Source organism: Neodiprion virginianus, chromosome 5, assembly GCF_021901495.1.
Source record: "Neodiprion virginianus isolate iyNeoVirg1 chromosome 5, iyNeoVirg1.1, whole genome shotgun sequence".
Lineage (NCBI taxonomy): Eukaryota > Metazoa > Arthropoda > Insecta > Hymenoptera > Diprionidae > Neodiprion > Neodiprion virginianus.
The window spans coordinates 12,796,797-12,812,348 of NC_060881.1; the positions used below are offsets into that span (position 1 = coordinate 12,796,797).

General features: G+C 44.0%; 2 protein-coding genes across 2 annotated transcripts; both read right to left on the bottom strand.

Annotated features, from left to right (window-relative positions):
* Positions 1-1,502: 1,502 nt before the first annotated feature.
* On the bottom strand, positions 1,503-5,990 carry LOC124305554 (uncharacterized). Its single transcript, XM_046765130.1, has 2 exons — positions 3,269-5,990; positions 1,503-3,148 (listed from the first exon to the last, which is right to left on the bottom strand). Exons 1-2 carry the CDS (start codon positions 5,988-5,990, stop codon positions 1,503-1,505), a joined length of 4,368 nt encoding a protein of 1,455 aa, XP_046621086.1.
* A 243-nt stretch (positions 5,991-6,233) lies between these two features.
* On the bottom strand, positions 6,234-6,776 carry LOC124305555 (uncharacterized). Its single transcript, XM_046765131.1, has one exon. The coding sequence runs from the start codon at positions 6,774-6,776 to the stop codon at positions 6,234-6,236; it is 543 nt and encodes a 180-aa protein (XP_046621087.1).
* Positions 6,777-15,552: the final 8,776 nt, after the last annotated feature.

Below are 15,552 nucleotides of genomic sequence, written 5' to 3' on the forward strand. Positions count from 1 at the left end.
ATTATATATTATTGGTTAGTGAGAACAATTTGATTAATTGAAAAAAGGTAGGCTTAGAGTGTTATTTACCTTTTTTTGAAGTAAGCGGACTAAGATGCAGTCGAATTCACAATTCACAATTTGTGGAGACAATGTTCTTTGAGTGACGGTAGTCATTGTCACTCTTCTAGTTATTTTACATGTCGGAGTTAAGAGTTGAAAGTCATTAATTAAAAAAATTACAGAACTGTGTTTCTTCACAGTCTATATGTCATTGTATTAAAAAGTTTTAAAGAAGGTCTTTTTAGCAGTAAAATTAGTTTGCAAAGTGTCCAAGAAGTGGAGCTAGGCTCTTTATGACTATGTTCCCCAAATCTGGTCTCAAAGATATTTGAATTTTAATTCTCACCACCCAATGTCCTAAAAAATAGACACCATCATTAACTTAGTTGACCGAGCCATCAAACTTTCAAGTACAGAATTCCACGCAAAAAATCTGTCACTCATATACAACATACTAACATGGAATGATTATCCTCATGGCCTATTACACAAACATATAAATAAGAGACGCACCTACATCAACAACTTACCTGACAGTAATATTGACTCTGCTCCCGCAGACGATAACAATAGACCTGCTACTACATATATTCCCATCCCATATGTATCTGGTCTCTTTGAGTCATTGAACCGTCTATTTACCAAACATAATGTCAAGTTTGTTGGAAAAAATTCAAAAGATTTACAATTAGTCTTTGACACGGGAAAAGATAGGATCCCCAATGGCAAACGATCCAATGTTGTGTATAAAATACCTTGCAATGATTGCAACCAAGTTTATATCGGACAAACTGGCCGCCACCTTAACACCAGAATCAAAGAACATCAACGCAATGTACATGAGATTGAAGAACGTCACACTGCTCAAACAAAACATATGATCAATAAACAACATACTTTTAACTACGACAATACAAACATCCTTTGTGAAGAACCCAATTATTATAAAAGACTATTACTAGATGTTTAGAGAGATGGCAAAAAGATATGGATCATCGACGTGGGATCCGCGAATTAGTGATGAGTGTGAATGAAACGAAATGATGTAGAGATGTAGAGAGATGATGATCAATAGTAACCGAGAACTTTTATTCGTTTTGATGCGGCGATACAGACCGTATCGCAAGAGAACGTTACAGAGAGTGAAGATTTTACAGATCGAGAGAACACATAGATTATACACATACATGATTTCGAGATAGTAGACAATACATGAGATACAGCTGATGGGTTTTGAGTCGCGACACGGGCAAGCGGCGAGATTTGACGCAGAGACGGCAAGTAAACATTGCACGCGAGTGTGCGTACATGTGCGAGGACGATTTTAAGTGTCGCGAGACACACATTTAACTATTCGATACCTTGCCGAAACATACCGCCCGCTTCGCTATCGGTAACGATCGCGAAATTAGATTATGCCGCCCGCCGTGCGTTATTTATTCTTAGAGTCAATAATTGTCTTAAGAGGACACTGGAAGCACACACAATTTTACGATTGGACGTTTTAACACAGAGGATTTCGTTTTAACGGTCACAACGCGAACGAGACCGTCGGTCCCCGGATGCACTTCGATCACTTTCGCGAGGGGCCACACAGATGGAGGTAGATTTCCGTTTTTTACGAGAACGATGGATCCGATTTTGATATTCCCGTGATAAGTCTGCCATTTCGAGAAGTTTTGGAAGGACTGAAGATACTCCGTACTCCGGCGTTTCCAAAAATGCTCCAGCATTTGACGCGAGTGTTGCCAATGCGATAGCCGTTGAACTGGCACCTCAATGAGTGACGGCTCAGGAATTGTGTTCAATGCTGAGCCGACGAGAAAGTGTCCTGGAGTCAAGGCACTTGGATCCCGTGGATCGTCCGAGATAGCGCAAAGAGGTCGAGAATTAAGCGTGGCTTCTACTTGCGTGAGGAACGTCGCGAATTGCTCGAACGTTTGAGTAGCTTCTCCGATGACTCGTTTGAGGTGAAATTCGACTGATTTCACTCCGGCTTCCCATTTTCCACCGAAATGAGGCGCGGAGGGAGGATTGAACCGCCACTGGGTTCCGTGTGATGCGAGGGTGTTTGCGATTTCTGCGAACTCCTTTGACGATGCAGCGAGAAGACGGCGAAGTTCTGAGTCTGCGCCGACGAGATTCGTTCCACAATCGCTTGCGATTGAGGCACAAATTCCTCGTCGAGATGTGAAGCGTTTGTACGCCGCGATGAATGCCTCCGTCGTGTAGTCCGAAACTAGCTCGAGATACACAGCCGAGGTCGTGAAGCAGATGAAGATAACGATATATCCCTTGCATGATTTCGCTCCTCTTCCGCGGGAGGCTCGAATCGAGAATGGACCAGCGTAGTCAACGCCAGAGTGAAGAAACGGCCTTGATTGCGTGACTCGAGACTGAGGGAGTTGGCCCATCTGTTGGCTGCTGAGGGTGGCGCGATGACGCGCACAAGGAACGCAACGATGTATGAACATGCGTATCGGTACTCTTCCTCCCAGGATCCAGTACCGCTGTCGGATTGTAGCGAGAGTGAGTTGCGGACCTCCGTGGAGCTTCAACCGATGATGATGATCGATGATCAATGTGGAGAACGATGATTCGCGAGGCAAGATGAACGGGTGCTTTTCGTCATACGAAAGCAATGAGTGATTCAGTCGACCACCGACTCTGAGGAATCCGTTCGAATCGATGAACGGCATGAGTCGCGATAGTGGATGACTTCGAGTGAGACTTGAGCTTGTCTCGATTTGGCGAATTTCTTCTGCAAAGTACGCCTGCTGGGTCACCTTGGTCCAAAACAGTTGAGCGTCGCTCAATTCGAGAGTAGAGATCGGTCCGACAGTGATAGACGTGTTTACGCGATTCGATGTCGTCTTCGCGAGGAACCGATTTGCTGCGCGTTTACAGAATGATGTGACTTTGAGGAGAGTCGATAGTTTTGAGTAGCGATCGACGAGATCCCAGATTTGTAGCGGCTTAGCTGTTGCGATGTGCGTCGACAGCCCTTTTCTTTCCTCGAGATGAATGTTTTCTTCCGGTCGCGGAGATAAGGATGGCCAATTGACAGAAGGCTTCGAGAGCCAGGATGGTCCGAAGGTCCAAAGTTCTGATTTTTGAAGTTGCTCCGGAGATGTACCACGAGACGCAAGATCAGCGGGGTTTTAAAAACCCGAGATGTGATACCAACGAGCGCGCGCGAACTCTTGGATTTCCGTTACGCGATTACGAACGAATTCCTTCCACCGCGATGGGTGGCTTTTGATCCACGCGAGCGCGACTGTGGAATCCGTCGACAGATAAACCGGGGTGTTTTCGAAATTAAGAGTCTTTTCCACATGACACATCAACCGGACGAGAAGATTCGCAGCACAGAGTTCGAGACGAGGAATTGTCACCTTCTTTAGCGGCGCTACTTTAGTTTTCGCGCACACTAGTGAAACGCGCGCTTCGTGAGTGTTGATATACGTTCGCGCGTAGATCACTGCGCCTAATGCACTTTCAGAGGCGTCCGCGAAACCGTGGATCTCTATCCCGAGAGATGCTGAACTTAACCCGATCCATCGTGGGATGGTGATAGCTGAGATGCCTTGAAGATCTTGTAGAAACTCGATCCATCGCGAGGACAATGAAGCTGAGAGCGGCTCGTCCCAGTCGAAACCGAGTGCCCACAATTCCTGCATAAAGATTTTGGCTCTGATCGTGATCGGCAAGAGCCATCCGAGAGGATCAAAGAGCTGCGCGGTTTGTGAGAGAACTTTTCGTTTCGTGAAATTGTCCCGAGTTTGATGAATTTGCGGAGAGAACGCAAACGCGTCGATGTCTGGTCTCCACGCAAGACCGAGACCCCGAAAGAATGGACTTTGATCGAGATTCAGATGCATCGCGATCTCTTGATGGTTTCGAGAAATGTCAACGAGAGTTTCTGGGTGGCTTGAAGTCCACTTTTGAAGTTCAAAGCCGCCCGCCTTGAGCAATTGATTGAGTTCGTTGATTTTCTCGCGACCTTGATCAACGTCCTCTGCTCCCGAGAGGATGTCGTCGACGTACGTGTTCTCGAGAATGACGTGGCTCGCAAAGGGATACTGCTTACCTTCGTCCTGAACAAGTTGATGAAGAATACGAATCGCGAGATACGGAGCGCTTGCAAGACCATACGATACCGTAGTCAGTTGATATTCTTCAATCGGTAGCTCTGGTTCTTCCCTCCAGAGGATTCGCTGAAAATCTTGGTCATCATTGTGGACCAAAATTTGTCGGTACATCTTGACGATGTCTGATGAGAACGCGACTGGATATTGTCGCCAGCGTAAGAGAACGTCCGCGAGGTCGGTTTGCACTTTTGGACCGACGAGAAGATTGTCATTGAGAGAGAGTCCGAGGTTGGTTCTTTGAGACCCGTTGAACACGACACGCAACTTTGTTGTTGAACTGCTGTCGCGAACTACACCGTGATGGGGAAGATAAAACACGCGGGAATTGTCTTCAGGTGTATTGATAGCGCGACGCATGTGCCCGAGTTCACGATATTCACGAAGGAAGCTCGAGTAAGCCTCCTTGAGTTTCGCGTCGCTACCGAACCGTTTCTCCAAACGAAGGAGCATTTGATGCGCGGGATTCCGCGAGTTGCCGAGCTCTACCGAATTGTCTTTGAGCGGCAGCCGAACTACGTAACGACCGGACGCAGTTCGAGAAACCGTTTCGCGAAAGTGTTGCTCACAACGCTCTTCTTCGGAAGTTAGTGCCAAAGGTTTCGACACTTCTTCCTGCTTCCAAAACTGCTGCACGAGATCGAGCAGTTCGTGATCGAGGGAGCATTGGAAGCCTTGGACTGTGCTATACGAGGGGCTTGCTGCTTCCGCTGAAACGCAGCCGGAGAGGACCCAACCGAACTGAGTTTCTTGCGCGATTGGTGTTCCTGGTGCTCCTCTTCGAACTCCTTGACCAATGATGTTGCTGTAGATGTCAGCTCCGAGAATTACGTCGATTTGACTGGGATGTGCAAAGCTTGGATCCGCGAGGTTGAGTCCTCGTAGATGAGGCCAGTCTTCGACGAGAAGTCGAAATGAGGGTAGATACGATGTGAGTCGTGGAAGCACGAGTGCCTCCACCTGACATGAGAACGAGGTGTGAGCACGAGATTGGAGTTGCAATGTCGCGATGCCGCGAGTCACTGCCGATTGATGAGCTCCGACGCCAATGATCGGTATCGTTGCTTGATGCCGACGTAGTCGCAATTGTTGCGTTAGCGACTCCGTGACGAATGAACTTTCGGATCCTTGATCGAGTAGAGCGCGAGCGATGATTCTTTCTCCAGTCTCCGGATTCGAAGCGATCAATTGCACTGTGGCGAGAAGAACTGGAGAGCGCTTGATCATTGTAGGCTGAGCTGAGTGGTTGCTCACCTGAGGGGCGCTGTTCGAGATCGGTGCGTTCTGCACTGCAGGTTGCGCTACTACGGCCTGTCCTTGAGATGTGCCGCTGTTGGCAGCTGTCGAGATTGAAGAAGAGTTTCGATGCAGCAAGGAATGATGTCGACCGTTGCACACGCGACACGTTTTGTTGGATCGACAGTCCTTCTGCTGATGTAGACCGAGACAATTGAAGCAAAGCTTTTTCGCAGAAACCACTTCTCTTCTTTGATCCAGAGATTTGTCGCGAAAGGTCGAACAGAACGCGATGTAGTGGTTGCCTTTGCAACAAGCACACGACTGTTCCTTTGATTGCGCTGTATGTGACCTTGTCGTCTGAAGATTTGACCTTCCTTGCGATGAGTGCGGTTTCGACGTCGCGATTTGATTATGAGCATGAGCTTGCTCCACGGCTTCGAGGGTGTGGATGCGACCGATGAGAAACGCCTTGAGCTCCGCAAACGTGGGGGGCTCGAGTTTCTCGCTAACACTTTTCTCCCACTCTTCGAGAGATGCTGGGTCGAGCTTGCGAATCGTCATGTGCACGATGATGTGATCCCCTAATTTCTCGGGACTATCGAGAAGTTCGAGTGCGCCAAGGGCTTCGCAAGTGTTGCTGTGCAAGCTCTTCAGTTCTGATGACGACTTTTTCGTGACACGAGGAATCGCGAAAAGTGTCGCGAGATGAGAATCCGTCAAAAGTCTTTTGTTTTCGTACCGTGAGACGAGAGTTTCCCAGGCTCGAGGGAAGTTTTCAGCGGTAAGAGCGATGTTTTTAATGAGTTATGACGGTTCATCGGTAAGACTTGTTTTTAGGTAGTGCAGTTTTTCCACTTCCGAGAGTTGCGAATTTTCGCGAACGATTGATGTGAAGAGGTCGTGAAAAGACTTCCAGTCTGAGTAATTGCCCGAGAACGTAGGCAATTCGATGCGTGGTAGCCGTTTTGAGGCTCCTCCAGTTGTGAGTTGGGGGGCTACGGCTGTTGGCACGATCGGTGCCGATAGAGTCTTGAGAGTTCCGAGTAGATCGAGTATCTCTCCCTTCGCGTTTAAGTATTGCTCTTCGCACTGTCCGTAATAGTCTTTCGCGAAATACGAAAGTCTTTTGATAGCGTCGAGTTGATCACCTTTTGCTGCGCTTCTAATTTGATCGACTGTCTCGTGCATGTCTTGGAACTTCAGCCAATTTGAATTTAAAGCATCTAATCGCGATTGCACTTGCCCGAGGGTTGTTTTTGCTTCACCGAGCTTGCGCAAGTTTTCGAGAGTGCGACAGATGCGCATGAAGAGATCGGTTTGACGTTCAATGTATTCGTCGATCGTCATTTTGACAAACGAGAAAGTGTAACTCACGCGACAAACAGAGTTTTCACGACCGAGATACGCACACAGTGATAATAGGACGTCGCGATACACACTTCGAGAGATCGGTGTTGTTGACGCTCAGATCTTAGTCACGGTCACTACAGAGGACACCGCACGTTTGAATTTAACGGATGCGACTGATTTTGATGATGGTTTTCACCGATAACGATATTGTTCACTTTAATTACGTGAACTTTTGCAACTTGATGCACACGCGATAGTTCCGTTTCACTCACTGGCTAATTCGTTTTCCCGTAAGTCGCAACGGTTCGAAAGATTCGACTCGATTTGCGAATGATCCGATTCGATTCGCGACTGATCCGGCTCGAAGGACCAAAAAATGTTTAGAGAGATGGCAAAAAGATATGGATCATCGACGTGGGATCGGCGAATTAGTGATGAGAACGAGTGTGAATGAAACGAAATGATGTAGAGATGTAGAGAGATGATGATTAATAGTAACCGAGAACTTTTATTCGTTTTGATGCGGCGATACAGACCGTATCGCAGGAGAACGTTACAGAGAGTGAAGATTTTACAGAGCGAGAGAACACATAGATTATACACATACATGATTTCGAGATAGTAGACAATACATGAGATACAGCTGATGGGTTTTGAGTCGCGACACGGGCAAGCGGCGAGATTTGACGCAGAGACGGCAAGTAAACATTGCACGCGAGTGTGCGTACATGTGCGAGGACGATTTTAAGTGTCGCGAGACACACATGTAACTATTCGATACCTTGCCGAAACACTAGAAATGTGCAACATTGTAGGACACACCAATTCGGTTAATCTTAGACAAGATGTTGAACATTTAAGTAATATTTACAAACCTCTAATCTCCGCCCTCACAACAAATATTGTTTAACCTTGACTAGATACATAAATTTTTGTCCCCATAGCACAGTTTTTTTACATAATTTTTTTCACAAAATGTTTTTCTGTTTTTCTGTATAATTGTTTATATTAGATTCACCTTCACTCTGGATCATATTTGTATCTCCCATCAGTCGCTATTCACCTGTTGACCCAATCGGTTCAACCAATAATAATTTTTGTTAGACATGGGGAACATAGTTATAAAGAGCCTAGCTCCACTTCTTGGACACTTTGCAAACTAATTTTACTGCTAAAAAGACCTTCTTTAAAACTTTTTAATACAATGACATATAGACTGTGAAGAAACATAGTTCTTTAATCTTTTTAATTAATGACTTTCAACTCTCAACTCCTACATGTAAAATAACTAGAAGAGTGACAATGACTACCGTCACTCAAAGAACATTGTCTCCACAAATTGTAAATTGTGAATTCGACTGCATCTTAGTCCGCTTACTTTAAAAAAAGGTAAATAACACTTTGAGCCTACCTTTTTTCAATTAATCAAATTGTTCTCACTAACCAATAATATATGATAGCCCTAAGAGTATTTGTTCACAACAACGTGAACACAACTCGTTGGTCGCGCGCCTTCCAACTCACGCGAGGCAACCAGCCTCGCGTGCTTTCTAATCACGCGACCCAAAAGAAAGTGTGACGTCACGCACGCCGCTCACGCCACCCACGCAGCTGAGCGCGTTGCGTAAGCGCCGAACGTGGTCTCCCGCTATTAAGGATCCACCGAGGCTGGAATAAAAGACGGCCGATCAGACCGATCGGCAGGACACTTCGAGTTCTACACCTTGACGCTTCTAACCGACATCAAACGACACTGCTTCATCTCATCATCACGACAACGACTGACTGACCAAGCTGACGGACTTAACAACAGACTTGACGACGCAACGTTATATGACGGACGCCTTTTATCTGGCTTCGGCCAGCGACAAACAAAAATCATCTTCATCAAACCCGCCTGTCCCTTGGACACTACACCTCATAGACGTTCCCGCTCGACCGCTCACAAGACCACCAGCCGTGCTACTCTCCTTGTGGGATGTTCGCCGAGCGCGACTGACTTCGCCAAGCTACTACCGGCACATCCCACCTCCTGTGTCTCCATTTCCTGAACCGCAGCGGTCCTTTGCGACAATTGGCACCCAAACGACGGACAGCGAGTGGGAGTCTCCTGCAAAACCGACCGAGTACCGCCGTCCCTCAACGCCTCCCAGTTCGCCGGAGAGCAGGCACACTCCGCCACCCAGGACAGTGACCGATTCCTCTCGACGACTGACATCATCACTAACGCCGCCCAGTTCGCCGGAGAGCAGGCACACTCCGCCACCCAGGACCGTGACCGATCCCCCTCGCCGACTGACTTCAACACTGACGCCTCCTTCCCATTGCATTGTAACTAAAACTGCTCCATGCATCACTTGGCATCCATGTAAATAGTTGTATATATTGTAAATAAAATAAATAAATAGCATTATACAAATTAAACACCACAACTCACCACACCTTCCAAGCGGCTCGGTCGAAATACAAGCTCCCAAAGAGCGAACAGTATTACATCTACAATATTTAATGTCTGATTGTACTTCTAGTATTAAAAAATATTTTTTTGTTGTTCTTGACAGTTAAATAAATAAATCGTTCTGAGGAGGGCCCATATCCGGGTCGAAACGTTAACTAAAAATACGTTTACTTAATTGACCGATCACCAAGATTCTATAATAGTTAGTGACTATTGCTTTATTTTACTATATCTCTCTTCTAGAATACCTAAATATCTAATATCGGTGTATAGCAGCGTGTTCTGTTAAATGATCAATTCTTTTCTTAGCTATTAAGAATTATTATTTCGTTATGCTTCTTCTGATTAATTCATAACTGTTTCTTTACCTATTATCTTTGATTAATTTATCTTAGTGAGTGTACCGCGTGAGCGATCTTACATCGCCGCGCGGTCCCGCTCGTCGTTCCTTTGACTTTGGAGTATTGCGCCGTATCGAATAACATCTTTTTCAATATTTTTTTCGCTAATACCGCTGATCGTAGTTGTCCGTAGTCTCTTTGGTTTGTTTTATTTTGCGTATTAATTCTCTTGAGTATTATTTGTCTTAATCCCGAAATTATCTTTTACCGTACCGAATATTATCTCTCTTTTTTCTCGCACTTACCGCAAACTAGAGACTATGTATTATCTGTTAGTTTCTATATTTTATAATAATTGGTCTACTTGACCTGTTTCCTTGAATTTACCTCGTAATTAATAATTCCCTGCCTCTGTTATATCTCTGATAATTCTGGTAATGTAATAACTATTACAATTTTTGTATTTCGCATCTTTCTTATAATCGCTTCTCATATTTTATGGCTTGCTTGATCAATGCTTAATTTAAGTACCGTATATCTTTCTCTGTTCTGCCTATTCATTAGAAAATCGTGTTAATTATTACCTCGAATCATAGTATCGCGAGCCTACGCATATCTCTCGTGTATTCTGAAAACGTTCTGTTACTTGTTGAATCTCTCGCTAAACTTTTCTCTGGCTGTAAATTAATTATCTCACCTATCTTAATCGTATCTCAATCTCTTCAGTTGTTTGCTTGTTATTAAGATTTATCGCTTCTTGGCCAATATATTCGATACTATTTCTGCTTCACCTGTTTCTTATTTTATCTATTGGATTCAACCCCTCTACCATTATCTTGTCTATACTGAGCAAGCTGTGCAAAACCGTCGTAGAACCTGATCTTGTCTTTATCTATATCTTTTTCTCTAATTATCTATTTTCTGACGCATGTGCGTCTGGCGCCCAACAATCATATCTTTCTCTTTTATTATCTCTCAATATCTAATTATTCAGGTTAGTAACTGCGCCGTAGGGTAACCAATCATCTCACTTATTCTCAAACCCTCACACACAAAAATAATATTGGTTACAATATATATATATATATATATATATATATATATATATATATATATATATATATATATATATATAAGGGTGGTTTTTTAACTTTTTTTTTCTTATGTACCTTCGAAAAAGTTAGTTTTGAGCTTCAAACGAAGCCTTGTGAAACCGGAGCACGGTGGCTTAATTCTAAAAGGTGACGCATCCGGTTTGAATTTTTCCCGTTTGATTAACACAGGATGAGGGCTATGCAAACACTCTAATCGGGATATCTCGGAAACTATGCAAGTTACAGAGCCGTTTTTTTTTTCATTTTGTAGGTAATAAAATTTTCTATAAAAAAGATAAATACTACTATGGTGCTGAATATGCATCTTGTACTCGATACGAATGTATAAAGTTGACTTTATTGACTCAATGAATAAAGATGCTTGTTACCGCGTGAATTTTGATTTCATGGAATATTAAATTATCCACACACTATATCACTACATTTTTTCTCTTTCTCTTACCACACACTGTATAGTTTGAAATAAAAATTGAAACAATTTTCCAATAGTAGAATTTTTCCAATTTAGCTGACAGAAACTTTTCCAATTATTTGAGTTCCACTATTTTAAAACAGTAGTATAACAAGGAGAGTTCTGGGTAGAAACACCTTCTTTACCGACTAAGCCGACCAATCCGCCTATACGTGCATCCCAGACGTAAACCCTTGAAAGTTACCCCCACTCTCGACAGATAAAACGTGCTCTGCCGACCGTTCGTCGGTAAGGAAATCTCCCAAATGATCATGATTGTCGGTAAAAAATCCTCCAAATGACCATGATTGTCGGTAAAAAATCCTCCAAATGACCATTATCGTCTGTAAAAAATGCCTGAAATTGCCGTGATGTTACCCCTTGTGGGATAAATTGTGCTCTTTGCCGGTAAAGGAAATCATGCTCATCGAGCGGGATCGATAACTGCATTACCGAGTGCACTCCGTGAATCCTCAAGCGTTCGACCAAGAATCCTGGCGTGTGTCAGGTTTTGAGAGCTTCCAGAAGGTTCGAGAAGATTCTCACGACCTTAAACGAATCTAGACTGACAAACGATTCGTCCGACGTGATTCGACTCGATGGTGAGCGGCATGCAGTCAAAGGATTTCGGTGCAACGTTGATGTCTGAAAGACCCGCTCTGGCCTTGAACGAATTTTAGACAAACAATTCTCGGAATCGTCCGACGAAAACAATACTCGGAATCGTCCGACGAGTTTCGACTTGACGGCGAGCGGCCTGCGGACAACGGATTGCGGTGCGACGTCGAATTCTGGAAGGTTCTGAAATTTGTATGCGGCTGCTTCGACCCTGAACGAATGTAGGCTGACAAACAATGCGTTCGACAAGTTTCGACTTGACGGCGAGCGGTCCGGGACCGTGAGAAAGAGCTTCTTTGACCCTGAAAGATTCTCGGCATTAGTAAGAATTTCTTCTCTGCATGCACGATGTAAGGAGACTGTAGTGTGTAGATGTTTATGTTTACCCCTTTCAATCCTTCGCTTCTGATGAGAAGCCCGTAAGACAGCAATGCCGTCTAATAAATGAGATGCGGGTGTGCAAATCATTAATCTACGAGAGAATTTGTGTTGAGAAAATGTAAATTTGAATTTTGTTGTTCAAATTTACATTTTCTCAACACAAATTCTCTCGTAGATTAATGATTTGCACACCCGCATCTCATTTATTAGACGGCATTGCTGTCTTACGGGCTTCTCATCGGAAGCAAAGGATTGAAAGGGGTAAACATAAACATCTACACACTACAGTCTCCTTACATCGCGCATGCAGAGAAGAAATTCTTACTCATACAAATCGGGCACATGAAAACAAATTTGAACTCACTGGTTATGAGAGAAATTAAAGACAACAGAGTCAGGGCGGCTAGGTGGTCTAGTGGAGTAAGTCTCCGGTAAAGCATCGCTAGATTCCAGGTTCGATTCCTGGCTCCGTCGTTAATTTTTCAAATTCACCAGTTGTTCAAATTTACATTTTCTCAACACAGATTCTCGGCATTGTCCGACGAAAACAATACTCGGAATCGTCGGACGAGCTTCGACTTGACGGCGAGCGGCATGCGGTCAAAGGATTTCGGTGCGACGTTGAATTCTGAAAGACCCGCTCTGGCCTTGAACGAATTTTAGACAAACAATTCTCGGATTCGTCCGACGAAAACAATACTCGGAATCGTCGGACGAGCTTCGACTCGACGGCGAGCGGCCTGCCGACAACGGATTGCGGTGCGACATCAAATTCTGGAAGGTTCTGAAATAAAATCTCAACTAGCGAGACAGAGGTTCTGAAATAACGGTTGATATTGACGATGCAAAATATTTTATTGAAAAAAACAACTCAAGATTACAGTTTTACATGAAATTCATAATGCTGATCTATGAGTGTTCTTACTCAACGGTATTGTACCCATGCTTTGGGCAATGAGAATAAATGACTGTTCGAGTAGATACCGATTGTATTTTGTGTTTGAGTAAAAATTTTCGCAGTAACAATACGTTTTGAGCTGCACAGTTTGGACGTAATATAGCGTGATGCGTATGTTCGAATTCGTGTCTGACATTTTATTCAATTTCTGCAACGACGGACAACCCAAATCCATCAAATCAACGACTTCAACTTTTTCACCCAGAATCTTCAGCAGCCAACTTTTCTTCTCCAAACCTTTTACGTAAACTGTTGAAGCATCACGCAGCGACATACATTCGATGGTGAAGTCGAGCTTCTCGAAAGGTAAATTACCACCTTCCCAGGATAGTTCATGATAATTCCGTGACAGCCACTAATTTTCGCTTTTGAATGGAGCGAGTAAGTAATTCCAATCGTACGGGAGTTCGAAGAGAAAATTGACGGGTCGGTATCTTCGTCGAGCGACACAACTGCCAACTCTTTTGGTGTAAAACCGGGACCCGGTCTTCTGAATCCTTGTACGTCGACTATGAACTCCATCGTGAAAGATACTGAATCGATTGTCACAACGTTCAAAGTTTTTATATTAATTTTCTCACTCCAAAACTGAGCGGGTTATATTCAATTATACGATCATGTAAAATCAAGCAGTAGGCAGATGTACCAGTGAGATAGTTATTTTTAGCCTCAAATTCGATACGAATATCTACCGGTCCAGATTTCAGAGCCTCGTTTTGTTTCGAACAGTTGATGAAAATCAGAGGTTTGTACTGTAGAAATTCGCTCTTCGTCAACAGAGGCTCGGGTTCTTTGCTGTAATAGGTGGCTTGAAAGTTTGCGTACATCTCGTACAGTAATGCAAAGCGATTGTGACTAATGTCCAAGTTCAGGTTACCGTACGGATAATACTCGGAATTCAAGAAGAGCTTGACGCCAGTAATGTTACAGTGATCAAGATGACTGGCATTTTTGCCGGCTTTGTTTTTTCGATTCGTTTGAAAACCGAGCATGACAAATCGCGGTTTTTCCAAATGGGTGGACGTTTTCACAGTCCAAACGTGTTTCGTGGTTGCCAGTAGCAAAGGATATTCCTACAACTCCCAACTGCGGAAGCTCATGGAGACAAGTGTATCTTTCTCAATGACATTCAACAGTGCGATTTTTCGTTGATCCGAGAGCTTCACACAGGGTACTAACCATTCCACCTGATCGATCACGATTCTAAAGTATTCGTCTTGATTTTGAACGACGGCATTTAAATCACGTTTTGACCTTGTAAAAATCAGCTCGTGTTTCGCGTTAACGACGATCTTGCGATAGTCTTCAGCAAAGCCCAATATCATGCTCAAGGGAATAACTACGTCATAGTTGCCATCGGCATCAGTTAATTTTTTCGTTTTCTGAACATCGAGCTATCCAGCATTTTCCATAAGCCAACTTTGACCAGAGTTGAGCGAAGCGAAACCTTTCAGCAGGCTGGTCAGACCAACGTTTTCACATTCATCAATCTCTACAGCGTTCAGTTCGTACCGTACATCTTCGAACAAATGACAGATGGCGTTATTGACTGAAGTTGTGATCGCCGCTGCAGTGCCGTCCGATTTGAGAAATTTTTCAGAAAAATGCAGCCAACTCTTACTCGGTAATACGCATAAATCCTGATGCTGATCGGTGAATCGAATCTCATCGCAGTTGTTAAAAGTTCACGATGCGTACGGTTTGTATGCGTGTATTTTTTAGTGGGCGATTGATTCGTCAAAGACGTCAGGTGTTTGAATGCTCAAGATTTCCTCCTCCATGGTACGTAGCAGGCAACGAAACAGCAGAATCGCAGTTTTAATTGTCGGAAATTCTTTTTCCAAAATGTGTGAGCTTCAGACCGAACGCTATTAGGAACTCCACGTTTCGGTGTGTTAGCGGTTCGGGAATCGATCGATGACTGACTTGATCGGGACATGCTGACTGACTAATATAACTCTTTTTGGACAATCTGTTATACATATACGATACCCATCTTTCATTGCGATTTGATGTGCAGTCTCACAGTTATAACTTCTCCGCGAAAATTAACCAGGTCTCCGTCTTGATCCACTAACCGAAGCTGTACGTGATCTATGGTCTTGGAGGTGATCGGAGGGTAAATGACGTGCGACGGCAGTTCCACGATCTTGTATCCCGGTGGAACGATAGGGAAAAATTCGTGAATAGTATGCACTTTGCGCTCATTGCCGTGGGCACCCGTTGTAATGCTGTATTTGACTCGCAACGCGTTGACCTTGAGAATAGCTATAGGCATATCCGAATGGTGAGTTTGGTTATTTGTACATCCGAGAATCTGACCAATAGAATCGTCAGGTTCTAAATTTACGATATGGTTTCATTTGATTTCGCTGCATAACGTATTGTTGTTAGGCTTTATGATGTTTTCAATGTTGGTATTTTTTAACGCGTCTTGAACATACTTTTCAA

Bases quoted from the DNA above. Each gene is read 5' to 3' on its own strand.
- LOC124305555 (XM_046765131.1), bottom strand. From the start codon at position 6,776: ATGACGATCGACGAATACATTGAACGTCAAACCGATCTCTTCATGCGC.
- LOC124305554 (XM_046765130.1), bottom strand. From the start codon at position 5,990: ATGACGATTCGCAAGCTCGACCCAGCATCTCTCGAAGAGTGGGAGAAA. The intron at 3,149-3,268 runs GTAATCGCGTAA...TTCAAAAATCAG, and splicing joins GCGGTGGAAGGAATTCGTTC to AACTTTGGACCTTCGGACCA.